The sequence below is a fragment of the Primulina tabacum genome, chromosome 2 (assembly GCF_025594145.1).
Source record: "Primulina tabacum isolate GXHZ01 chromosome 2, ASM2559414v2, whole genome shotgun sequence".
NCBI lineage: Eukaryota > Viridiplantae > Streptophyta > Magnoliopsida > Lamiales > Gesneriaceae > Primulina > Primulina tabacum.
The window spans coordinates 6,167,206-6,194,755 of record NC_134551.1 but is presented as its reverse complement, the minus strand read 5'-3'; the positions used below and the strand labels follow the sequence as shown (position 1 = coordinate 6,194,755).

At 34.3% G+C, this 27,550-nt stretch overlaps 4 protein-coding genes across 5 annotated transcripts; 2 read left to right on the top strand and 2 right to left on the bottom strand.

Moving 5' to 3' along the window:
• The first annotated feature begins 2,777 nt into the window (after nucleotides 1–2,777).
• On the top strand, nucleotides 2,778–4,659 carry LOC142537341 (E3 ubiquitin-protein ligase RSL1). The gene is made up of 2 exons (XM_075642880.1): nucleotides 2,778–3,787; nucleotides 4,365–4,659. Exons 1-2 carry the CDS (start codon nucleotides 2,922–2,924, stop codon nucleotides 4,435–4,437), a joined length of 939 nt encoding a protein of 312 aa, XP_075498995.1. The 5' UTR covers nucleotides 2,778–2,921; the 3' UTR covers nucleotides 4,438–4,659.
• Nucleotides 4,660–8,623: 3,964 nt separating this feature from the next.
• On the bottom strand, nucleotides 8,624–9,355 carry LOC142537428 (uncharacterized; the record flags this gene model as incomplete). Its single annotated transcript, XM_075642948.1, has 1 exon — nucleotides 8,624–9,355. A coding segment is annotated over one exon (528 nt), but the record flags the coding sequence as incomplete, so codon positions are not given.
• Nucleotides 9,356–16,400: 7,045 nt separating this feature from the next.
• Nucleotides 16,401–21,622, top strand: LOC142528224 (putative protein phosphatase 2C 44). Its single transcript, XM_075633256.1, has 5 exons — nucleotides 16,401–16,730; nucleotides 17,225–17,485; nucleotides 19,905–20,181; nucleotides 20,451–20,605; nucleotides 21,120–21,622. Exons 1-5 carry the CDS (start codon nucleotides 16,680–16,682, stop codon nucleotides 21,255–21,257), a joined length of 882 nt encoding a protein of 293 aa, XP_075489371.1. The 5' UTR covers nucleotides 16,401–16,679; the 3' UTR covers nucleotides 21,258–21,622.
• Nucleotides 21,623–22,638: 1,016 nt separating this feature from the next.
• Nucleotides 22,639–25,526, bottom strand: LOC142528211 (uncharacterized). Of its 2 annotated transcripts, XM_075633248.1 has the most exons (2): nucleotides 23,558–25,526; nucleotides 22,639–23,473 (listed from the first exon to the last, which is right to left on the bottom strand). In XM_075633248.1, the coding sequence occupies exons 1-2, from the start codon at nucleotides 25,399–25,401 to the stop codon at nucleotides 23,011–23,013; spliced, it is 2,307 nt and encodes a 768-aa protein (XP_075489363.1). In that variant the 5' UTR covers nucleotides 25,402–25,526; the 3' UTR covers nucleotides 22,639–23,010. The 2 variants fall into 2 exon arrangements, with proteins under 2 accessions (XP_075489363.1, XP_075489356.1); XM_075633241.1 differs by having other exon boundaries at nucleotides 22,639–25,525.
• Between the last annotated feature and the right edge of the window lie 2,024 nt (nucleotides 25,527–27,550).

Here is a 27,550-nt window from a genome sequence, read left to right as displayed (position 1 = left end):
TGTACTTCAACAATCTTTCTCCCAATAATTACACTATTTGTAATCAATATGAATCAAATTCATGACCTTAACTCTGATACTAATTGTTAGGATCTAGCTTTTCTCGCTTTTTCAAAAGTTATAGTTGGTTATAATTGTGCGACTCAAATATTTTAAGCCATATAATAAATCAAAGTCATATTATAATCGCTCTATCCAGCAAAATACAACAATATTACATACAGATGATTCTTGAAATAATTTTATTTAATTTGTCCTCGTTTTAGTTACTAACATGGTGCTTAGAGCGTGGCTTTGTGGGCTACTGGTGAGTCAAGAGCTTTTGAATCATCTGTTAAGAAACAACAGAAAATATGTTCGTTTTTAATTTCTAAAAAAATTATAAATTAAATTTACGGTAAATTGAGGAAAAATACCCAAAGTTAAAACTTTTTTTCAGTTTAATCCCTAGTAGTTATATTTAACTCTGCACTACCTAATGAGATAATATCATATTTTCATCTCCCTAAGTTAGTACTATCTTTTATTTTAAAAAGAAAAAAAATCTAAACCCAAAATATAGCTTATAAAGTATCATGTTTTGTTTCAAAGTGTAAAACACTACCGAAGATCTAGTACCACAAATTCATACAGACTATATACCAACTTAGATTTAATTAATATCATTATTATATCAAATAACAGTAACTATATCATGTATTATATGCAAATTTAATACAGTGATATGAAATAAGATATAAAACTAAGTTTTAGTTTCACTGCTTATCGTAAATTACCAAATAGTCCTTGACTATTTTGTCACCTTGTGATGTCTTGTTGCCACAATTTAAATATTTTTATCATCAACTTTTTTTCCCAAGGATAACAATAGAAATTGTGTACAAATTAGTTTGAACTTTTTTTAATATAATTTTTATGGTATGATATACATCAGATGATATCGTCATTGTATATGTTAAGGTGTACAACATGTTCGCGTTCATTATACCACAATCTAGCTTATAAAGTATCACGTCTTGTGTCAAAGTGTACCACATTATCGAAGATCTAGTACTACAAATTCATGCAGACTATATACCAACTTAGATTTAATTAATACAATTATTCTATCAAATAACAGTAACTATATCATGAAAATCGATAGAGATGAGTTAGGTATTTACGCGAGAAACTATTTAAGAATAGAGGAAAAGTGATGTAACAGAGGAAATAAAATTAAAAACGTAAATAAAATTGAATTAAATGGGAAAATGAGATAACAGTATGCAACGATATTAATGTTTGCGTGAGCAATAAGTGAATGAATCAAACCATATACTATATATGATATTTTTAGAGTGAAATGAACTAGATAGATACGTATGTGAAAAAAAAACTCTAGTAAGACAAGTTCCTAGAATATAAGATTTGCAATGATCTTATCTTATCTTTGGTAATTTATAAATTTGAATGATATATCTAGATTTTATCGAGATTTTTTCCCTTATCACATAAGATGATTTATTCGAGAGTATTATATGAAATGAACTTGATTCAGGAATAGGGATGAATAAATCATATGTTAGAGCAGGTCATTGGACTTCTACTTTAGTCCTAATTATATTCAGTATGGCCCAATTTTTTCTACCTCTCTCTCAATTACTTCACTGCTTTTGCAGTTTCTCATTCCCATTAGTTCCTAAATTCAGATTTTTTAAAAAATAAATAAATAAATAAAACATTTGATGTGTTTGATTATATTTGCTCACCGTCCAAAACAGTGTTGTTAAAAGGTAAATATTTTTAAAATTTATTTATCCACCATTTTAAACGTATAAAATCTTAATAAACAAAAGTTTTTGATAATTTTGTAGAAAATTAGCAATTATTAAAATATATATTGTATATAAACAACACATAATTTTTATATATTAAATTATATGCAGGCAACCGTGTATTTGTTGATACAAGTAACAATTATTCAACTTAATTATTCCAGCAAATGCGTCTGATTTTTAGAACATTAGAAGTTAAAGGCCTTTAATTTTTTTTTAATATAGGAGATTTTATGTTTTCTTTTAATATTACCCTCGGGAGGGATGCTAATTGAATTTGCCATTAAAAATATAATATTAAACTCCATAACCCTATTAAATCATGAGTTAACGGCAAAGGCAACCAAGAGGTTTATTAATTATTATTATTAATTTGACAAAAACTTATGTGCGACGGTCTCACGGATCGTATTTTGTGATACTGATCTCTTATTTGGATCATCCATGAAAAAATATTACTTTTTATGCTAAGAGTATTACTTTTTATTGTGAATATCAGTAGGGTTGACCCGTCACACAGATAAAGATTCGTGAGACCGTCTCACAAGAGACATACTGTATTAAATTTAATTTAAGAGCGAAGCACACGCGATGTGTGTATAAGATAATAACTAGTACGTATATGATCATGATCATTAATAAATCGAGTTGATTTATAATTTTTTTTATATTTTTAAATTATTATTGGGATAAAGAGAATGAAATTATATTAAATATATAATTTATAGATATACTATTAGAATTTTTGAATTTTTAAAATTTATTAGATATTGTAGTTATGATTAAATTATATGAAAAATATTACTTATCTAAACATATATAGTATTTTTTTATAAAAGTTAATTAACATCACAAAATGGGAATACTAAAAATCTGATCTTTATATACATTTTTCCTTAAAATATAATTGATTAAAAATTGTATTCGAGAAAAATAATCTGAAAAGTCGAATTTGATAAACGCCTCGTATTTGTCTCAATTTTCCCGAAAAAACATTTAAAAACAGAGGTGGTGATTACATTGTACCAAGAAATAAGCCGGAGGAATTCTAATAACCTCTTAGAGTTTCGACTCGAAACACCGTTGGTTTCCTGAGAAAAGCTTTTCATGGCTGCTAAAGTCTTAGATATCGTCAATGCTTTGGATTCTCTTGTTGAAGATGATGAAATTTTGGTGCTATACGAAACCCCTGTTCGACCCAAGAATGGCACAAGTAAGATCGACGCTATTTCTGTAGAAGGCTATCGTCGTAAATCCAAAAGGATAATCGATTTATCCCAAGATTATGCATATTGTGCAAATGTTGATGATGATGAAGTTAAAATTCTTGATTCATTCCCTAAAATCCCAAGGGTTTATAAAGGAGAATCCTCTAACTCAAAACCCTCCAAAGGTGTGGAATTTAGCATCTCTTTAACAATAATGTGTGAAATTTGTGCCGATGAGAAGCCCACCAGTGCTATGTTTCGCCTTTTGGGATGCACTCATTCCTTTTGTTCTGAGTGCATGGCTAAATATGTAGCATCCAAATTACAAGACAATATTACCACTATTAACTGCCCTTTTACTGGTTGTAAAGGGTTCTTGGAGCCCCAGCATTGTCGTCCCATCTTGCCGAAGCAAGTTTTCGACCGGTGGGGGGACGCCTTGTGCGAGGCTGTGATTTTAGGATCTGAGAAGTTTTATTGCCCATTTAAGGATTGCTCAGCCTTGCTGATTGATGACCGGTGTGGGAGGAATGAAGTTATAATTCAATCCGAATGCCCTGATTGCAACAGGCTGTTCTGCGTTGATTGTAAGGTTCCTTGGCATCCAGGGATCACGTGTGAGGAGTTTCGGAAGTTGGGAAAGGACGAAAGGAGTAATGAGGATATAATGCTGATGAATCTTGCAAAGAAAAATAAGTGGATAAGGTGTCCAAGGTGCAAGTTCTATGTTGAGAGAACTGAAGGATGCTTGTTCATGACATGCAGGTTGGTTTGGTTGGTTCTGTTTTGATATCACTTTTTTTGCCAGTAGTCCTTCACATTGCCACATTGCTTGTGTTACTCTCATTATTTTTCAAGGAGTTTCTTAGTGACATGTATACGAAGTTTTCTAGTTTGAATTTTGTGGCGGGTTTCCTTTCACAATACTAGTTTGATTTTTGTTCTTCACAGGTAAGATGGTGGAATCGAGCAAGGGATAGTGACATTCAAGAAATCTTTTGGTGCATGGGATAAACATTTTTATGCATGTGAAATAGTGGAAAATAAACGTTTTTTGCACCTCCTTCAGAACTTCTCCACATCTATCTTTCTATAATCGCAATTGCATCACATAAGAGTAATGAGTGTTTGCTCGGAATATATATTCCTCATGTATGACAATTTACAATGGCTTGTGTTCTTTGGAATATTACAGGTCTCTAAGTTAGTGAATTAATCCTTTACAACAGATATATGAGTGACAAAATTAGTATTAAATAGACGGCGATGCTGATACTTGTTCCATTTTATAAATTGTCGTGCTGGGAAGTAGATGCTAACTCTTGTTTTTTGTTGATTTTAGGTGTGGTCATTCCTTCTGTTACAACTGTGGAGCTCCGCTGAAAGAACACTATTGTGCTCGGTGTAAACGCTAAATCTCATTTGGTCCTCGTTAACATGTGTACAGAAGTCGGGTGTAAGTTTGGACTACACCAACTAGATGTTTGATGTTTACATTGAATTAAGGACTTGTTTCATTTGGAACCTTTCACTCTACTGTCTTTGACTTAGGATCGAGCTTATGGAATCAAAAGTTTTTGGCCCTTTTGAACGAAGTTTCATATCTTCAGACATTGCTAGATTATCATTTTAGTGCACAGAAACAAAAAACTAAAATTTTTTTAATGCGAAAAGTGACCAACACCTTTAACCCTTATTTGATATATGATAATCTTTGTTTTTTTGAAAGATAATATCTGATTATCTTTGCTGCCATAAGAGAGGAGCAAATAAAAACAAAAAGAGTTCCCTTCACGTGAATCTTTCATATATTTCCTTATATTTTGTGTAGTGATCACTTGGTTGAGTGCATGGCTTTTGATTTTGTTCAAATTGTATTGAATTTGTTTTTATTGAAAATATTTATTTAATATATTTTAAATTGATGCACCATATATTTATTTTGTCTATCGGTACATTAAATTTGTAAGACCACATTTTTAATACTTGATTATCAATTAAAAAAAGCATTCGTTAAATGAAGGTGAGATATGAGAATTCTTTGTCGTCTTGAACTCAGCGTAGAGAATTTGATTTCTTACTTTCTTATAAACAACATTGTTGATTGTTTTATTTAATTTTGTAAGGTTGTATTTTGATTAAATAAATTTTTATTTTATGAAATATTTGGAAAGAACGATTTGAAATGACTTTATGATTATTGATTAATATCATAACCATGAACAAAGACAAGCCACCTACTCCCTTCAATTTTATAAAAAAATCATATTTATACAAAAAAAATTTATTAGACGATTTCACCAGTCAATTTTGTGAGACATATCTTCTATTTAGATTATATATGAAAAAATATTACTTATTATGTCGATGATATTATTTATTATTATAAATATGAGCAAAGTTAACCTCATTGACCTAATAATTTGTTTATAAAATTTTTATATAAAAATAAATATTTTTTTATATGAGTTTTTCATAGCTCTATATAAATTCTAATTCATTAATTATAAATATAATTATTATTTTAAGAAACGGTGTTAAGAAAATAATACTAGTTTTTTTAAAAAAAATTGTTTTGGACAAAATTTCGTATACTTTTGCCCTCTAAGTATTTCTAATCCTCAAGTAATTTATTTTGAATTAATTTTTTTATTTTTATTATATTTTATTAAAATTATTTTAACGATAAATTTTATTATGAATATATGTCAAACATGGTAAATGTCTAGCTCTATTAATTTATAATTATTCGTTAACATGTTATATCTTTATTTTAAAATTTTATTGATTAATTGTATATCAAAAAATTCGAGCCCCCTCGAGAAAATGTCTAGCTTCATGAATCAATTTGCATAGGTGGATTATATCATACTGAGATATATTTGAGATACATCAGGAGGCAAATCTATGGATTTATGATTTTTTTTAAAGAATACTAAATTTATTTTACGAAAAATTATATTATATAAATTGAAAAGTCGAATTGATGAACTCCTTGTATTAGCACAATTCATTCCTTTTGTACCGGGTGCATGGCTAAATATGTATCATCCAAATTACAAGACAATATTACCAGTGTTAAATGCCCTGTTACTGGTTGTCAAGGGTTCTTGGAGCCTCAGCATTGTTGTTCCATCTTGCCCAAGTAAGTTTTCGACCGGCGGGGGCTGGGGACGCCTTGTGCGAGGTGGCGAGTTTGGGGTCAGAAGTTTTGTTGTCCGTTCAATCTTTCTTGTGACATAGTTGATCGGAGAAAAGTTTTGATGAGCTTTAACTTTGAGAAATTTCGCTCTGCACTTGCTACTGTGACCGGGACAGTCAACAAGATTTTATAAGCAATATGAGCATTTGGGAAACACACATCTATTTTTTTCAAATAATTCACATCAATGGCCGATTTTGCTTCTCTTGGTAATGAACACCTCAAGAATGTCAACTCCGAAAATAGATCATCCCCATTAATATCAGGGATCCTTTGTTAGAAGGTAAATATGAAGCAGTTTAACATTTTTATATACAGATGGAAACTACCAGGAAAGTAATTACAGAGACAGACAAATAGCTCGTACGGAGAAAGAGAACTTGTCATACGTGGGGCGAAACAGAAAACATGAGCAAACAGAGACAACAGAGTCCGAGAAAGACTCGTGACCAAAATTTCGAGAAAAAATACTTTGAATTAAAACAGAAAATACACTACACATTGAAAGCCGGATAAGCATTACATCCACCAAAATTTCAGTCAAAAGCGTAGATTATAGATACCACATAAAGCCCCGAAGAAAGTAAAAAACTACAATAAAAAATTAGAAGCCCGAACAAAGCAAATACGAGAAAACAGACTTACAGCTCCTCACGAGTCTTTCAATCAAATCTAGAGACGACGCAACGACTGGAGTCGATTAGGGCTTGTCTGCAGATGAATATTGGGGAAGATTGAGGAATAAATCGATAACAGACTAAGTAAGTTCCATTTAATAAATACTTGGTCTTGGGCTATCTATTAACTATATTATATATAATAATTTTTTTAAAAATTTTTGGGCCCTAAAAAAGAATAGGCCTGAGTCATTGGACTCATTCGCATCTTAATAAGCACGGCCCTGCCGATGTGGCCATTGTATTACTGATTTTAAGGTATTTTGGTATTGTACTGATGCCTCGGGTAATTGCCTGATCCCACTAGGACCTATACCGAGTTCCTGGAACCAGCTTAGAGAGTGACCAACGTAATCATTGCCCAAAGAGAGGAAGGTCGGACAACTTATGACTCAATGATTTAATGATCGAGTTCAAGGAGTTAGCACTTTCGGGTTGAAAATATAGCATTGGACGTTACAATAGTCAGTTAACATTCATGATTGGTATGCCGATGTGATTGTAAGGAATATAGCTTAAATGAAGGTATGCCGATGTCATTGTAAGTTAAAATGATTAAAGGCAACGTCCAGGCTGGGGCCTTGAATTCGGAAGTTTGGGTAGCTCGGGGTGAGCTAAGAAGTCTGGTAGTTGAGAGGATGCTGGACTAGTACCAAAATGCGGGAACTAGACCCAGGTAAGGGTCCTTGTCTCAAGGAAAAGAACTTTATTCAGATAATGAGAGGGAAGATTGGAATGTGTTATAGGATCGATCTAGGTTGCAATCATGAGTGTGATGCACGAATGGACTAAAGTTTATCTGACAAAGCTAGTGATATGACATATCTCCTAGTCCGTGTTACAACAAATAACTTTTAATGCAGTATTTAATTTGGTATTTAATTAATCATTCAATGAGACATTTAAGGAAACATTTAATACAAATATGTTCTATTGTCTCGTGTACCAAGCTTCAGGGTTATCATCATTATTTTTTTCCTATAAATATTCAGGTTGATGCATTCATTTCATTCATTAAGTTCATATTGCATTATGGTGCACTTATATTAAGAGTTTTCTATTTTCAACTCAATAATTATCGAGATTGTTGTTTAAATGTGTAGGAGTTGCTGCTAGGAATCCAATTCCAGAATCTCGGCCCTTAGTGCTCAGTTGTTGACTTGTTGTCCAAATCCCTAAGGGAGTTCGGTCATTCCACTTTGGGAATCTTCCGCAAAGAGACGTGCTCTTGGAGCATCTTCAATCATTACTGTAAATGGCGTTGGATTTATTAGTTTTTTTAGTTCACTAATATCTCTAATGACTATCAAAATAGAAATTATTTTAGATATTATAGATATTTTATTATTGTGTTTAAAAATATTTTTTGTAATAAATTAGTAATTATGTGTAAAATAATAGAGAATATTTCGAGAATATTATTTTTAGTGTAAAATTTAAAGTTTATATGTTAGAGATGAGTTTTGTATTTGACGTATGAATTACATTATCTTGAAATCAGTGTTATACCGAGATAACGTATGGATTGGAGATGTCCTTGCCTCGAGAACTTATACTAACTCTACCTATTTTTCCCGAGCATCATCATGTACCTTTCCTCTAACCATATTTGATTGGTGAAGTGATTCAGGTAACGAAATGGATTCGGCCCTTTTGGATGAATGATTTTGCGTTGGATAAACCGAAACTTTTCAGTTTTGAGATTATTAGATCATTAGTACATTCAAACAAAGAGTATTTTATTAAAAAAAATTCAAGAGAACTAATTTTTCAGACCAGCATAACAACAATTTCCATACAACCTAAGATATGAACAAATCTAAACCACAACACTTCCAAAAAATATCATCTGCCTAATTGAATCTCTAGTGGGACGTTTCAAAAATTCCATCCCAGCATCAATCAAGAATAATCGATTCAATAAAATCAAGGAAGAAGATCATCTCCGAACAAATAGAGCATTCTCTCCACGGCCCAGCTCGGCGACTGCTGCATCTGTGAATCCGGTGGCGTGGCACTACCGGAGAGCAAGGTAACCCGGCAGAGTGGACAAGAAAACCGGCTATCATAACGCAGCCACTTCTCTAGGCAGTTCTTGTGGAAGACATGGCAGCAGTTGCTCAACTCCCACACCTGGCTACTCTTCCTCAATCTGTCCAAACAAATGGCGCACGAGAACTCGCCATTTTCGGGCAGTCTGTGTTCGATGTTTCCGAGGGCCGTTAAAGATAGACTGTTCCTCAGTATTCGAAGATTGGCGGAGGAAGAAGACGGACGGCGAGGAGAGGAGGAGGCCGCCGTATTCTGTGTCGCCGAAGTGGAGAACCTGGTGAAGAGATTGAGGGCGAAAGATAATACCCATCTTGTCACCGCGAATACCAGAGCCGCTTTGCACAGCACAACTTGATCACATGCAGCCATGGAAGCAGATCTTGATATGATTTTTCTGGAAATTTAGCGAGCGATTACAAGTTAAGCGGATCGGGGGAGAGATCCATTAGCCTCATGCAATGTATATATAGATAGATGGTTGTAAAAACTTTACATAGTGGCTGACGTTGGGTGGATAGCTAGTGGATTGATGATGCATCCATGCTTTTGCTTTATGTATTGTTATTACTCTGGATCTTGGACAATGGAATAATATGCACTATCGTACAAAACAGTAAGTCGAAGCAATGATGTATTTTTTGTCCATAAGACGAAATTGTCCGTATAATAGTACTTTACGTTGACGACAATCATCTCTAAGATACAACGACTTCGAATCAAGAATACAACCTTACAATTCTTGATAACAGCGAACGAAATATGTAGAACTTTCAAGTTTCGGAAGAAGAGAATACAACGAAATGTATGTTCTTCTATAAATGTTTGGCTGATGGATATATATAAAGTGAGTCACATAAAGGGTGCACCCTTATATGATAAGCCATGAGACGCGTACAAGCCAGAGGACGCATGGTTATGCACCAAAGGCATGCGCACGAGACGCACTGGTTCGGCCATGGGACGCACGGTTTGGTCCGAACGTAGGTGATATACTAAGGGACACTATTTCGAAAAATAAAAATTATTTTCCAAATAAATTTTGTATAAAAAGATTAATATGGTCACCATACCGGACCGGTTTCAGACCCTAACTCAAACTTAGAGCTAATAAAAAACACTTTATTTGTTTCATTTCTCAATGTGAGACATCTCCCACGTCCTTTTTCAAACTTTGCTTTCTCAACTTTTGGATTGTAAAACCATTTATTCATAATCGAGTTACAAAATAAAATCAAACTCAGAGAGCTAGCTAGGATAATCTAATTAACTAAACAAAGTTAACTAATGATATTAAAACCACTAATTTTTTTAAAGTGGCCGGTGAGACAATCAACACACGACATTATTCTTTGCGACCAAAAACAACCAGAAAAAGGTGTGCCTAATGATGATGACGAAATCCACGATACCAAACGCTTAAAAGATGGCCATTTTACACATCAGAATGAACCCTTTTTTGAAAAACTTTAGGTGGCATCCAAGTCACGTTGAGTGAAAAAGAGGAAGAAGATAATGTATGTCAATCTTATCCAACCATAAAGTGGCTTCGGTGGAAGATTTTTAAGCAGCTACAGTTTGGGAATACCTTAACAACATGACCTGTGTCTCACTTGCTCTGGTGTTGAAAGGAAGAGATTGTTTGCATTAACGAATTTCTTGTCGTCAAACGATTGACTCAAGTTCTATATAGTAAATTGAGTCAGATATCACTTGGCTATTCATATTTTTCTCCGCATGTAATACATCCCCTATGTTAATTCCCATCCCACCAACCAACATCAAGAATGGTCATTTTGCTTACTAAAATAATGTATTTTTTTTATATTCTATGTTTTTTTGAATGGATATAGAGACAATAATTCCAACAAAACAATCTATAACATATCTTATTAATGCATCTGCTACAAAATAAGGCCTTTGCAAATGTCACGAGTCGAGGCCTGTTCTTTGCATTAGTCCGGCCCAATTTGTTGCCCCCAGATAATAATAATAATAATAATAATAGTAATAATAATAATAATAATAATAATAAATCTTTAAATAGAGAAATGCAATAGGTGATCTGGTCTCTAAGGCTTTTTTCCAAAATATAAAGTTTGATTAATTTTATAGTTAATTTTACCATCTAATATAATATAACTATTATAAATTTAAAAAATAGCAATATACATATGAATATAAATGCATTTAATAATGCAATATATATATCATTACAAATTTAACATTGAAAAGAATAAATATTTAAATAAATTACTTTAGCTCCAATAAGTTTTCTACAATTATTTATTGCCATATACAAATTTTTAAGTATATATATTACAAGATTAAAATAAATAAATTGATTCAAAAAAAAATTTAAAAAACAATGACAATTATTATATTTTCTACATAATCATTTTAATCATATATTTCTATTAATTTGTACAATCAATTGAACAAATTAAGAGTATAATACAAGTAGAGTTGTTAAAATGAGCTAGCTATGCCGACCGACACTCAAACCTTCACAACCCACAATTTGGCGTATGTCTCATCATTTGAGTATGTTGGGTTATCGAGGACCCAAGTGACCTAACCCGTTGATTTGCGGGACGAGACATGTCAATTCGTCAATTTTTAGTTATATTTGGTGGGTTTGACAAATCAATCACAATCCATCATTTGACGTGACAGTATGGTACATGGAAGAGCGACTCGCTATTTCGACAAATCAAAAAATTATCAACACAACCCACTTATTTGGTAGAATGAGACAAGTCTTGACTCATTTTGGGATCTCGATGTGTCTCAAGTAATCAGGTTATTGAGAAACACAACATTGCAACCGAGTCAAATACTAGTGGCGTGCAATGATATAATGTGAACTCAAAATTACTAATTCTCACGCAGAAACGTATGTTGTACTCGTATATTTGGGAAGAATGATAGATGCAAAATTATCATTTGACTTTTAAGAGTAGCTCGCATATAGTTCAATTCACTTTTTCAAAAATATTGTATAAATATTTTTATTTTTAGCTTGATTTGTATATTTTTTAAAAATCTAAAAATTAAACCTTGGAGCGAACCTATATTTTATGTTTTGTAGATTTTTTTTTTTTATAATCATCTTTTGTTGATTTTAAAAACATTTTAAAATCATAGTCAACTATGGAGAGCAATCTGGTTTTATTTGCAATCAATCGGGGTTGAATTTTGAACACCTATATAGGAATTTTTTATTTTAAAAGCTTAACACACACACATCTATATTATATGCTCCAAACCTATTGTACACATTTATGTAAGTACCGATGAGGTATTATTCACCTATTTAATATGATGAAACATAAAAAAAAAATCGTTCATCCAATATGTGAATGTCACATCAATGATATTGACACAACCTTATCAATATATATATTCAACTATTACTTTTGCCTTTTCCATTGAGAGCATCAGTGCCTGCACCTAATGTACAAGTATCTACTTCAAACTAAGTCAAAAACTCCTACCTTGTTTATATATACATAAAGATTGCAAAGAATAGTTACTTTTTTTTTTTTTACTTATACTAAATTTTATTTTATCAGACATAGTTTAATGTAAAGGAAGAGATGTTAGCTAATTACACGTCTTTTTTGCATCCACCATTTGACTCAAAAATTATAATTATAAATCATTATGTTGTCCAAATAAATTGATTTATCCATATATCATACATTATTCCTCATTTCATACACGAGTTAAACAATGTCTCATAAAATTAAATCATTGACATGTTCGAGCGCTCTCCCTAATTCGACACCATCTGGGAGGGGTAAAAAAATTTCTCCAAAGCTTTTCATTTTCCTCAATTTGAAGTCATTAGTTGTGTTGATTGCGAGTATAAGGTTTAAAGAATTGTTGGTCATATTACCAAATCCAGTCTTCTGTCTACGATTATGTTTGAATGTTTTGATGTCAAGTCAAGTTAGGCCCGACTCCATTGTTATAGATTATAAGTTGAGCTCATATTTTATTCTTTTTGAGAATGGGATCCTATGTTTTTGAAATTGTGCCAAAAATATTGGTCATAAATTAGGTTGAGAACCCAATGATTTAATTTATGGAAAAACTACTGTTTTAGTTATGAATGTTAGTTCTTTTTATAATTTTGTTGTTTCATGTTGTCAAATTTTAGTGTATGTTTGATATTTTATTTTTCTTGTTTTTGATTTTGTATTTTCATAAGTGATTTTGACTTGATGTCAATATAGCGCTGATCTGACTCCAATGTGGCGCTCACACATGTAACACTACTCAGCATTCTTCATTAAGTATAATTAAAGTTGCTCAAAAAATTGAAAGATGGATGACTAAAACTCAATTTTGACAATATAAAAAACCAAAATGTACCGACACGCTCATAGGATGAAAATTTGCAATTTTCTATGTTCGAATACACGGAGCTTTCGAATTTTTCTTATTATTTCGTTGTAAATGGTTGAAAATGATGTTTTTTAAAATTAAACGTTGTGTTTTTAAAAGATCAAAAAATATTCTATTGACATTAGCATAAATTTGCATTTACAGTAGCTTGGATACACAAAGGAATTGAGTGAACAAAATCATATTAGTTGTTCCTAATCTAAGTCAATCAGTGGCAAGTATATGAGCGATCATGTTAGCTTGCCGCATGCAGTGTTGGACTGAAATCAGCAGACGACTGAAATTCAATGCTGAACGAGCCTACCGATCTTTGTGAACAATAATAGAAGTATTAAAAAGACACAGTGATTGTTTACGAAACTTTTAAGGATAAAAAGCTTATACGCCTCTCATTCTTATGTTTCCAGAAGATATTCACTAAAATACTTTGATATTTACAACTTCTGTAAACACCCACTTTAGTAGGACTTAATTTTGCCTACTAAAACTCTTAGTCTCAGCTTCTTCACGACTCTTAAATGAATTTCTGAACATAAAGATTCTTCATGGTAGTTACAAATACTTACTTAAAAGATAATGCAAGTGTGAGAATACAGTGAGTATAACTATAACACAATATGACCTCTAAAAAGATTTGATAAGGCTTTGAGAGTGTGCTTCAAGTATTTTCAGCAAAGCTCTTAAAATGATAATTATTGATAAATCACTTGAATGTCTAGAGTCCATGCTGAAAGAATTACAGACCTTTTATAGATGTTTTTTAATGTTCGGATCTGAACGATTATAAATTATTCGTATTGATGCCATTAAAGCAACCACACAATTTCCACACAATTTGTCAAGTGTCATCCGTTTTACAACAAATTCTTGTGACACTGACGGTCAAATCGGTCAGAAAATGTTTTTCTTAACTAGAATACTGAACATCTTCTGAATGTTCGATTTGCTGATTTTATGCTCTATTAATAATAGAATAAATCCAATGCTCATAAATGACTGTTGACAAGATTCAGTAGCCTGAGGATGATGAGTAATGCTTGTCCATTTAGTTTGGTAGACCTTGAAGAACTATCATATATAAGCAAGTGATCTATTGAACTTATCGGCTACTAAATTTATCGTAGTGCTGAATTTTAATAATCCTTAGTTAATTTCTTAAGCTGAGCACATCAACAAAACAAAACATAAATTAGATACGCTTAATTTATGTAAGCCTTGAAATATGTGGTGGTTTGCTTTGAATGAGAATGTTGCATTGAGCCTAAAAATTTGTATCCAAGACTTATTAAAAAAGATATTTAAATAAAAATAATAAAAATAAAAGTTTTTTATTCTTACATCTGTTCTTTCTTTGTTTATTGTTTCAAAGATAATTACAAGCAAGTATATAAATTTAAGTTTGCCAAAGTATCATTTGTGTTTATTTGTTATTAATATAGTCGTTATATTCTAGGAGACAGAAATCTATACGGTCTTCAAAGCACAATCGGTGATGAGACGAATCGTTTAAGGAAATTGTATTCTTCACGAGCCTCTGTCACTTACTCAGTCAACTCGTTGGAACCTACCACATTTCTTTTTCTTCTCATAAAAATATATTTGTACATGATTACATTTGCATATATTGTTATTACTGCTATCTCTAAAATATTTCTTTCTCCCTTTATATCGACTAAAAATCTTAAAACAAATTTTTTATTTCCAAAACATTTGACCGTTTGTTCTAGTGTTTCAGATATGATTATTGAATTAAATATCTCAACACCGCCAGTGACTGTTCATAATGTTAGGATTTCGGTCCCGCAAATGAATGTTCATGCCATTATAGTGCCTGTTAAAAATACTGATTATCCGGAGAAATTCGATGGTTTGAATTTTAAGATATGACAACAAAAGATGTTCTGTTACCACTAGTTATAGATTTTGATAGAGCGAAAAACGTTCGATCCTACAATTAATATCAAACTCGAGGTCATAAGTTCTATTCCTATCTATTGCAAGGAGTGTAATTATCGGGGTAAAGATTGTTAGGTGTACAATAATTATCTCTGTTTAGTGAAACAATCGAAATGTGGTATTTGAGCTGATGTATAGTTTAAAATATTTGAGTCACATTGTTACCATCAACTATAATTTTTAAGAAATCGACAAACGTTCAATCTTACATACAAAGAGAAACAGTTTGAAATAGGTGTGATGAATTATTAGAGTATATATAAAAAGTTAAAAGTTGGATTGATATATTTGCAATGGTCAATTCGAAATGAGAATTCACGTATTAGTTAGATATTATGGAAAAGGGCAAAAAGCCTACAAAGTTCCAAAATTAATTTTCAAACATAGGTTAGGTTATATTAAGTGGATAAAAATCCACTCCAAATGTCCTAACTTCCCCCTCTTTTTTAAAAAAATTTGTTTTTTCTTCAAAAATATATGTTTAAATTCATTTATTTTAAAGCCATAACTTATTTACATATTACTCCATGTTTTTCAAAATATACAATGATCAAATTCATATTTTTTTCCTTCTGTTTATTTATTTATTTATATCAAATGTGAAACACTTGTCACTCGATAAAATTACTTATCTGGAAAAAAAAAATCATCAATAATCACTTCTTAAATTTCCTAGATTTATTAAAAAAATTAAAAGTAAAATATTATTTCGAGTTCAATAAAAATCTTAATGAATCGTGAATTTTTCAGATAAAACAATGAATAATTGATCTAAACCACAAATTAATCTAAATTATTTATAATATTGTCTATTAACGATCAAGATGACCATCCAAGTCAAGATTTCGTTGATTGTTTTATTTTTAAAATAATATATAATTAATTTTCTCAACAAATTAAATTTCAGCAGTTAAGTTAACCTCAAAAGCAAATTTTTAAGAATTCAAGGTACTGAAAAAATATTTCTCAAAAGTTTGAGGTCAGTCACGAAACCCAAGGGTTTGAATGGAATTGGTCAACGCTCATCCCACAATTATTGTTATATTATTATTATTACAATTACTCCATTAAGATCATCATTATCAGGAAAGGAAAAATTTGTGCTGCCAATGAACAAATTACATGGGACCAAGAAATATCAGAGAATTTTCTTGAAATACAACCGGCCTTGGACGAAAGCACTCGCCTTTCATACGTACCCACGCGGAGAAGGGTCTTTTTTTTTTCTGTTGTTGTAGCCAAATCCTGCTCAGGAAATCAGTTAGCAGCCCTCTTTTTAAATTTTCCTTTTGCCTTTGATCAAAGAACCTGCCCGTTTTTCTGGGTTTATATTTAATATCTGTTACTTAGCAGTTTAGAGATGGGGGAAAGAGGCCCTTCTGGAGGCTTCAGTCTTCTGAGCACGATCAAGGTATTTTCTTGGTAATATAGGTGGATAGAGGGTAGTTTTATCTTTATTTTGGTTGTTTCTGTGTGAAATTTAATGATGCAAATCATTTGGAATATTTAATTTTATTTCAATATAGCTCTTTGTTGTTTTATACATCAACTGTGAGAGCAAAGTTTCATCAGAGAAGTAATTTTTTCTATTTTTTTTAAATAGATATTTTGATTTAATATTGATGTGTGGATCGGTGTTTTAAGCGCTTAGAAGAAGTTGAAATGAGGAGCCTCCAATAAGAAGTCAGAAATATACGGTTTTTAGTTCTTCAATTTATTTTTTTTTGAATAAGTTTTTAAAAAAACTTTGGTACCTTAATATATAGTTTTCAAAACACTTTTAAACGCTGATTTTGTGGCGTGTGGTTTTGTTTCCCTTTTTATGGTAGCCATAACTATTCTAATAATCGAGGAGCTATGGCATCCCTTGTTTAAAGTCTGATTTAATGAGTATGGTTTTTGTAGAAAGTTGCTTGTTTAGATGGATCTTCACCCGACACAGGGAAAGGAAAGAGCAAAAAGTCATCGTTGTGTATTAATAAGGTGTCACATGGATTTCACTTGGTAGAAGGGCAATCTGGTCATAACATGGAGGACTACCATGTGGCCGAGTATCGAAAAAAGAAGGGGCATGTGCTCGGTTTGTTTGCAATTTTTGATGGACATCTCGGAGATCGCGTCCCTAGCTATCTGAAGGATAAGCTTTTCAACAACATACTTGAAGAGGTATGCTTCAATCTAGTGTTATCAATACGTGGAATTTGATGTCTCTTTCAGGATGATGTAAAAGATTCGATCCGGGTGATAAAAGTTGCTTGTGGGTATAATACGTTGGGAACGAGGTTACATGGAGTTGAGGGCATATTAAAATCATAAAGCTACTATAAAAAAAATCTTAAAGTTCTTGGATTTATCATGCTAGTTATTGGCTGTTGGACACGGGGTTGCATGGAATGGTAAAACACTCAGGAATAGGATGTTGATCGTTAGAGAATCATCCTTGATTTTAGGATCTTTTAAAAATGGCCTGGCAATCCAGCACATCTTTAAATGTGTCAAAATCGCCGTCGGATGGTCACAGAAATTTGTGTTTATAACTAGTGGAAGTTAGATGCTAGCTACTTTTACAAGTTCAATTTGCATGTAGCTGGTGCACCACCAACCACAATGGCATCTTAGGCAAGAAAGAAATGCCGAAAAACACGAATCAAAATTGGCATCCATTAGAAGGTCTTCGGACTTTATTTGTATTCGTCGCCATTACTTTTATGGAGGTGTTACACCGCAAAGGACTTTCATGTTTCATTGTATTGCATCATTGTGCTTCACCAGGGAATATATGATAGAAAAATGCTGGTTTGAAGCAGAAGACCTACCCCATTTCTCTTCAATAAATTCTCGGCCGCTTTATAATTTCTATGTCTTAAACCGAAAATTGGATTTCTGAAATTTGACCAAAATTGTTAAGGTTTATCCTTTCCATTGTTCTTTGCCTTTCAAGTGTGGTGGCGTCTGATTAAATATCTTGAAGGGTGCAATCTGTCAAGTAGCACCCTTGAAATTTGTATCCTTGTAGGCTGGTGTTGGAAGCCCAAATTTATCTGACTTTGGAATACTAGCTTTTGGTCAATTATACTAGGTTCCCTTTTCATATTTTTTTTCCTCTCCTTACTTTGATTCATTAATGAGTTATATGTGTTTTTGGTTTTGTTCACAAGTAAAATTATTTCACAGTGGACTCTTTTATTCCATCAAAGTATAAGGAAATATATATTTTTTCATCCAAAAGATTTTAAAGAACTTTTATCACGGTTTAAAGTTGTCTTTCGCATTAGTATTTTTTGGCATGAGTCGATATTATATGCAATTAACTGCTTGTAATCTATGAAAATTCAAATCAAGATTCATTGTTCGAGTTAAAATAAAATATTTTGCATAAAAATCAGATCTTTTCTCCGATGCACTTCTGTTTCAAATTCAACAATTCAGTTTGTCATGTTTAACTTGAAGGGGAGCATTAAAAATAATTGGTTGATTGTTTGATATGATTAGAATGGCACAATCTTTATGTGAATTGAATACTTTGATTGCTTTTACTTGGTGTGAACTGAATCTTGAGTGATTTCCTTTTAGTTATTGTTCTTCGCTTGTGTTATTCAACAATATTGCTAGTATTCTTTGTTTCAGTATAATTTTCCTATATAAAGTAACAAGTGTTTAAGATATTTTAGTGTTTATCGTGTTAAGTGGCTTATGATTGATCCTCGTAACTAACGCGTTCATTCTTTTGCATCTTTACTGGAATATTCATCAATAAACGTTTTTTGATATAAGTCATAGTTATGTAAGCTTGAAGATATGATATCTCTGCTTCAGCTTGTGGGTGCGAGCTAGGAAATTTATCGTCCCTGCTTGGAGATATATCTTTCTTTTCTTTTCTTATTTTTTTTAACTTAATATATTTTTCTAATTAGGTTAAGATTTAATATTTTATTCAGTCCCTTAAAAAACACCCAGTTTCTGTCAAAATAAAGTGGACAAAACTAGAGTTATTCTGTTAGTGATTCCATGTACTTTGTTTTAACTTTTAATTTTCATTTTAGTTTCTCACTAGCTAAAGGGTCTTCATGATCAATTTATTTATGAGTCAAATATAAATTATCGTCTAGCGAGTTGCATAATGAACTGATATAAACTTTTGTGGAAATACCACCATACAAGAGAAGAATTTTTTGTGGAGGTTTATATAAATGAGAATTCATGTCTTCAACACAATTGAAAGAATACAAAAAAATGTTAGATACTAATAATAAGATTTAAGGGGATGGGCTTGTTTACGGCATAAATGGTGTTGTACTCCACATTTCTAACTGGTTGATTTTTTAGAGTGCATATGTCTTTCATGGATTGTGAGTCACGTGCTCTTATTTCAATGTCTCTGTATGAAGGAGATGTTCTTTCTTAACAAAAAAACCGTGATAGCTTTGCTGCCGTATTTAGTCCTCGACTTTTTAATTGTTAGACTGTCCTTTTCTAGAACTTTGTGAATCGGGATGTTCTATTGTATAATGAAAAATTCTTCTTTCACATCTCATTTGTATCATCTTTCAAGTTATCAATGAAATATCACTCTTTACTTGTGCAGCCCAATTTTTGGGAGGACCCCCATACTGCCATTAAAAATGCTTATCGCTCAACTGATAAATTTATTCTAGAGAACTCAGTGGAATTTGGTCCTGGTGGCTCGACAGCAGTAACCGCAATTGTTATTGATGGAAAAGATTTATGGGTGGCAAATATTGGTGATTCGAGGGCTGTCCTGTGCAAGAATGGAAATGCTGATCAACTTACCGTAGACCATGAGCCACATAGTGAGAGGAGGAGGATTGAGAAGCAAGGTGGCTTTGTGACTAATCTTCCAGGTAATTATTATAGCGTGGCAAGCAACAATTATCGCCGCTATCACAGGGGACTGACCGATTGTCACGGTGATCGCAACATGACTTTTGAGTTGTACAATTTAAAATTTCTTAAAACAATGTCTATATCAGCTATAACTCTTTATATAGAGGCTGGTGTTGGGTACTTTTCAATATGTTTTCATATGCATTTATCAACATTACATTTATGAGTACTATGATGTGGATTTGGAGTTGATGCCATTGCACGAAATTTTGACTCCTAATTTCAGGAGATGTGGCTCGAGTTGATGGCCAGCTTGCAGTTGCACGTGCTTTTGGAGATGAAAACCTTAAAGCCCATTTGAGTTCAGAGCCTGATATTCGTCCTGTACGGATTGACTCAAGCACCCAGTTTCTTATACTGGCAAGTGATGGCTTGTGGAAGGTCAGTTTTATAGTGTTGCATTGGTGAATTCTTACTCTTTTGTCAGTGTAGGATTTTACAGTTATAATCCATCAGTGTGGGTATGAATTCCCTCCCATTTTCTATTTTATGGCGATGTATAGTAAGGTTAATGGTAACTTAGTTGTATATCAGAACCGAGTTTTCAAGTATTTAAATTTAGATCATTTAATGCATAATAAAATACATGGAAGAAAATTGAGTTTCCAAAGCCATCCCTAAAATTTCAAAATTAGCTCAGTCAATTATCCTTGTGTTTTTCAAAATGTATTGTTTTTGAGTTATTTTAGTTTCTCACCTTTCATTTGACTGTATCTCGTGGTCCAGTAGAAAACGAGTATCCCTTATCTGCATCCTAGCTATGCGTTATGTATGTCAGGAAACAGTTGAAAGATTTTGAAGAAGGCGAATCAATTTTTAGACTCGTCATGAATAATATAGCATTGTTCCGAAGTATGTATGCCGTATAGCACTCTGAGGCAAAATAATTGGACAGGTGATCAGCAATCAAGAAGCAGTGGACATAGTGAAGCACATCAAGGATCCTCAAGCCGCCGCGAAGCATTTAACTTCAAAAGCACTGGCAAGAAAAAGCAAAGATGACATATCTTGCATAGTAATTCGTTTTGGATGATCCCCGAAAACCAGACATGAGCACAAGTGATGAAAAGGAGGAAAGGCGACCTATATGTATCCGATATTCATGAAAATGCCTTGCTTTGCACATAGCTCTTCTGTATATCTCTTGGATTTATTGGATGGAGAAGATGTGTAACGCTATTGTTTATAACAGTAATGAAGGTCAATGGGATCGATTTTTTTCGATAGTATATTATTTGTTCGAAGTAGATGGTTTGAAGTTTGTCATTTTTGGGCTAGAAGAAACGCTTGTGTGTGCAAGGATTTTTAGTTGAAGATGAGAATAATGGCATGTTTATGCCTGATTGTGCGGAGGATTTGCTGTATGTTTCATGTATATATGTAGATAACTATTCAAATGTGCGGACTCGTTAAGTTACCTGTCGAGTTGAATTCTTGGAATTACAGCTTGATGCTGATATTTCAGGCATGTCTCCTATTCATTCTCAGCACGGCATGTAATTGAAAATTTAACAATTTTAGCTTTGTCAGAATCGATTAAACATTCAAGTGCGAAAATAAATGGAGCAAATTACAAGCTTTTGTTCAGCAATACAAGTTAGATATCCTTCTCTTCTCATTTTTTTTTTTTTTTTGAACAATAGATCGCAATTCGGGTCGATTTCAAGATGATTTTCAAGTTGAAGGAGTTCAAGAGTTGAGTTACGATATGCAAGAGAACTAGAGAAGTCAATGGCAAGTGCTAACACATTCTTACCTGCATTATACATTTAACCCCTCGATATTAATAATATAAGTACATATAATACTAAAAACAAAGAAAAATTGCTTTTAATTAAAAAAAAATCAGTTAATGAGGAGCACTTAACTTAAGTGGATGTAAGTTCACTCAAGAGGATTTTAAGGGATCGGATTAAAAAGTGAGATGAAGGCCAGATACAACCGATTCAAACAAAAAATTTTAAAAACTGGGATGAAGGCCAGATCGAACTGATTCGAACCTCCGATTTCCCGGCTCGGACAATAATTGGAAGGGGTGTCGCATGATGCACAAACAAAACCCCTCGAAAAACATATATCCAAAAACATGACCTGCTTTATTTTCAAAAAAAAAAAACATGACCTGTTTTTAAATGGTCCATCTGTTAAGTAGTCGTACCTATGTTACAAAAGAACATGTGATTTGTCCCACCAAAGTTTCCGCCACAATTGTGAGCAGTGTTCAACACAAGTCGTGGATCCTAAGAAAAAGTTGCTCCCTTTTGTTCTTATTGCTGGATCAAGTTTTAAAAGTGTAATATTGAAACCTCAAATTGAAGAAGACAATGATTATGGGACAGATTATGAATGATTCATTGGTGGCAATTCTTTTATGCAGGACAAGAAGATGATCATCGATGGTAAAGACTGTAGGATTCAAAAAGAACAAGTGTGTTCGATAGAAACATACACACACAAAAAGATCATTGTGTTTAAAAGGAAGACAACGTTGCATGATTCAGATGACTGAAGTATATAAATTTGAAATTATACACAATACAAGGACACAAAAATTAACAAATGATGCAATATTATATTGGGAAAGAATAAAGAAAAAAACCCAAGATGTTTCAGAAAAAGAAACTGACTACTGAATGTAAAGAAGCAGCGCCTGGAAATGAAATCATGGCTCATCAGAAGAAACGCCACCTTTACAGGAGGTAAAGAATTGCCTCTGTTTCCTTCTCAATCACTATTGTAGATTTTCACAGCCGTGGAAGTAAGATGAGAACTCGAGTTGAGAAAGATTAGTAGTATGGAATGGAAGGGGGTGGCGGAGATGCGTAGGAAACTCCTCTTATGGGAGGAAGGGGTATGTTTTCTGGGGGAGGTGGCGGTGATGAATATTTGTAAGGTGGTGGAGGTGATGGTGAGGGAGGCGGGGGAGAGGAGTATTTATAAGGTGGTGGAGGGGATGGTGAGGGAGGCGGGGGAGAGGAGTATTTGTAAGGTGGTGGAGGAGACGGTGGAGGAGAGGAATGTTTGTAAGGTGGTGGAGGGGATGGTGAGGGAGGTGGAGGAGAGGAGTATTTGTAAGGTGGTGGAGGGGACGGTGAGGTAGGGGGCGGAGATGAATATTTATAAGGTGGTGGAGGGGATGGTGAGGGACGGGGTAGTTCACAACCAACTGATGGGGGTGGTGGTGGTGGTGGTGGTGGTGAATGCACGTATGGTGGTGGTGGTGGGGAGGCATGGATGTAAGGTGGCGGTTGAGATGAGTAACCGTATGGCGGTTGTGGGGAGGGAGAGGGTGGCGGCGGTGAGGAATAGACATATGGTGGTGGTGGTGGTGGTGGAGAAGGTGAGGGTGGTGGTGGAGAGGAGTATACATAAGGTGGTGGTGGCGATGGAGAGGGTGGCGGCGGTGATGAGTAGACGTACGGTGGGGAGGGAGAAGGTGGTGGTGGAGATGGATATACATAAGGTGGTGGTGGCGGCGATGGAAAAGGCGGCGGAGGTGATGGGTACACATATGGTGGTGGTGGTGGTGGGTTGGGTGGTGGGGGTGAAGGAGGTGGTGGCGTTGGTGACGAATACACGTATGGTGGTGGTGGGGAGGGTGGTGGGGGTGAAGGTGGCGGTGGAGATGAATACACGTATGGTGGTGGTGGGGATGGAGGAGGTGGAGGAGGTGATGGATAAACGTAAGGTGGTGGTGGTGGTGAGGGTGGAGGAGGTGGTGGTGATGGATAAACATGCGGCGGCGGCGGAGGCGGTGGTGGTGATGGATAAACATGCGGCGGAGGCGGAGGCGGTGGTGGAGGAAGCCGAGTCACCGGAGAGACTTTTTGAGTAGGCGGAGGTGGTGCGGAGACTTCATGGGTAGCCGGAGGTGGAGGGTGTGACCTAGTAGACGGTGAAGATCTCGACGTAGGCGGAGGAGGAGGAGGTTCAATAAGTGGCCTTGGTCCCTGGGCTGGTCTCGGGGACGGCGGCTTTTGCCCAACCGGTGGCGGCCTCCTCCTGGGTAACGGAGCAACCCCTCCGCACCTGAACTTGCTACAATCAAAGGGCTTCGCAGGTTCCGAAGCACATTCCTTAGCAGACCTCTGATCCTTCTTCCCCGGAATACAATTCTCCCGCCCATCCGTCGCAGTCTGGCCACCGAACCTACTGCACTGCGGCGCCTCCTTTGTGAAATAATTATACGAATAAGTGAAGTTCTGCAGCCGCGGCAGCTGGCAAATGCCACTGGGCACCTCCCCAGTGAGGCGATTGTGCGCCACATTCAGCTGCTCCAGGCTCTTCATACGGCTGATCTCCGCCGGCAGTGGCCCCTGTAGGTCATTGAAGCTCACGTCAAACACCGTTAGCTCCTTCAACAACCCAACCTCCGGCGGCAAACATCCCGTCAAATTGTCATTCATCAAAATCAGCTCGTTCAAAGTTTTCCCCATCTTCCCAATACTACTGGGAATGCATCCACCGAGATTATTATTCGCCAGAACCAGAACAGAGACCGGCGAATTCCCCAGGTTCTTCGGGATGCCCAACCGGAACCGATTATCATTCAAAAAAATGGCATCAAAATTTTTATCAAAAATTTGGGTCGGAACAGGCCCCTCAAATTCATTGAACCTAAGATCCAAGAATTTCAAAGTAGGCAACGAGAGCACCACGTTAGGGAAACCCCCTACGAATCTATTGTTGCTCAAATCCAGCTCGAACAGAAGCTTCAATCTCCTGAAGCTCTTGGGAACCACACCACAAAACCTGTTGGAGTTAATGTGGAACAGAGCAAGATCATTCAGCAAGCCAAGCTCGTCAGGCAGGTAACCGGCTATGTCAGCGTGGTTAAGGTCGACCCCCGCCACCACTCTGGTGGAGGAATCGTTGAGAGAAGGAGCGCAGAACACTCCCTGGTAGGAACAAACTCGTGGGCCCCTCCAGTTCGCAGTGAAGTTGAAAGGATCTGAGTAAATGGCTCTTTTCCATGCTTGCAAGGCAATGTATGCTCGTCGGAGACTCGCGTTCTCGAAGCTCAGCGCGTTGGCATCCCTTACAATGTCATTTTCTCCGGCGGAGGCACTGTGGGCAAACAGGGCGAGTATTAGGGCCGTAAGGAACAAAACGGAAGGGCATCGCCGCCGCGAGGACGGCGGCATTGTGGCGGAAGTAACGGGGGAGGGGAGATTCATGAGAATACAAAAGTTCACGAGTAAAGAAAGAGATGAATTGAAGACATATAGGGACGAGAACAGAGGAGCTCCAGCTTGCAAAATAATGCGCGTCCCCTTTTACTCAGCTAAGGCCTCAATTTATTCCCCCAACGCCTTTATTTTAATATCCTATGCTTTTATTCTTTCTTTTCTTTTCTTTTCTTTTCTTTTATTTACACCATTATTGCCTTGCTTCTATTGTTTTTTGTTTCGTGTCCAATCTTTATTTTCGAATTTTGGACTTTTTACGAGTATAATATTAACACAAAAACTTACTGTGAGACGGTTTCACGGATCGTATTTTGTGAGACGGATCTCTTATTTACGTCATCTATGAAAAATATTAATTTTTATGCTAAAAATATTACTTTTTATTGTGAATATCGGTAGAGTTGACCCGTCTCGCAGATAAATATTCATGAGATCGTCTGACAAGAGACCTACTTTAACATAAATATCACGTTATTATATTATAAATATGTGTGTCAAAATATATTTTACTAAAATGAGATATGATATTGTTTAGGTTTTCAAATATAGAAAACTGACGAACCAAACATAGCCTTTGGTTTTATTTTTATATTTTTAAAAATCGGGTTCTTAAATGCACAACATTGTATATCTTACCACATAAAATGTGCTGAATTATTTAAATATATGATTTCATTTCCTATTCTTCTTTTTTTCTTTTTTTCTTTTTTGTGTATAGATAGTGGAAAAACAAATCAAATTGATGCGGAAGACAATAAAACATCTCTCATAGACAAAGTCATAGCCACGGCATGTGCTGTAATCATATCTTGAACGTTAATGTATTATGGTTGCATTAATAATGTCTTCCTTTCCTTATCAAAATAGGAATCTATATATATATATATATATACATATATATGTATATGTATATGTATATGTATATAATACATATGTCAAAGTTTTGATATGTTGTAAATCAATGTGTCAATCTCACGTTACCTCTGTGTTAATATCTTTTTAGGCGCTTCAGCGTCTCTCATAGCATATAGAGCAATCCGTTTCGAGTTTTATATATTTACAGTGATGTAAATGAATCGAATCGGTTCGCGCTCTTTTCGATGTGAATCGAGAAATATTGATTTGTGTTCGAGTATATCGAATTCGAGTCGAACTCGAATATTTTTGAATTTTTTTTAGTCGAATGAACCAAAATATTCGATCAGTTTACATGGGCTAACGAGAAAATTATAATAATAAGTTTTATCACGCCAAGATGGTTTAATGAAATCAATTAGAGAGAATTTTTTGATTAAAACGTGGGTGACGAGGGTTTTGTTCTGGTTAGAGTTTGAAGGCCATGGCGTCTCCCCAAGATTTGAGTAAACATTAGCCAATATTTTTATTTATTTTTTGATTTATCAGTTTTTTTAGAGTATTTATTATATTATTTATCAATTGAAAAAGATTAGTCTCTGTGCCAGGCTGTCTCAGTAGGGCCAAGAATTGGACAAAATAATAACTGTGGCACACCTATTTTATGACCTGACATTGTGGATATACATACGAATACATATATACGCATACCTATGTGTGTGTATACATATAAGTTAGTAGAAGAGGTCGGTCTCAATAATTTTTATCTGTGAGACGGATCAATTCTACCGATATTCAAAATAAAAAATAATATTATTAGCATAAAAAGTAATATTTTTTCATGGATGACTCAAACAAGATATCTGTCTCACAAAATACGACACATGAGATCCTCTAACACAAATTTTTGTCAAGTTAGAATAAAAACTCCAAAAAAAGTAAATTTAATATTTTTTTACAAAATAATATTGAAATTGATTGTTGTTTTTTATTTTATTTTTTTTAGACACGGAAACACATTAACATTTTTTTTATGACATGGCAGCACGTTGCACGTTGATGGAGCTAAAGAATTAATAGAAGAACAAGTTGAACAGGTTAGATAGAGAGACGTGTCTGGAACTTCTTTATTAGGTCAATAAGTCATTAAATAATGTTTGACAAACACAAACTTCTTATATAATATAATTTATATTAAAAAATACTGAAAATAGGCAAAAATTTGTGTGAGACGATCTCACGGGTCGTATTTTGTGAGACGGATCTCTTATTTGGGTCATCA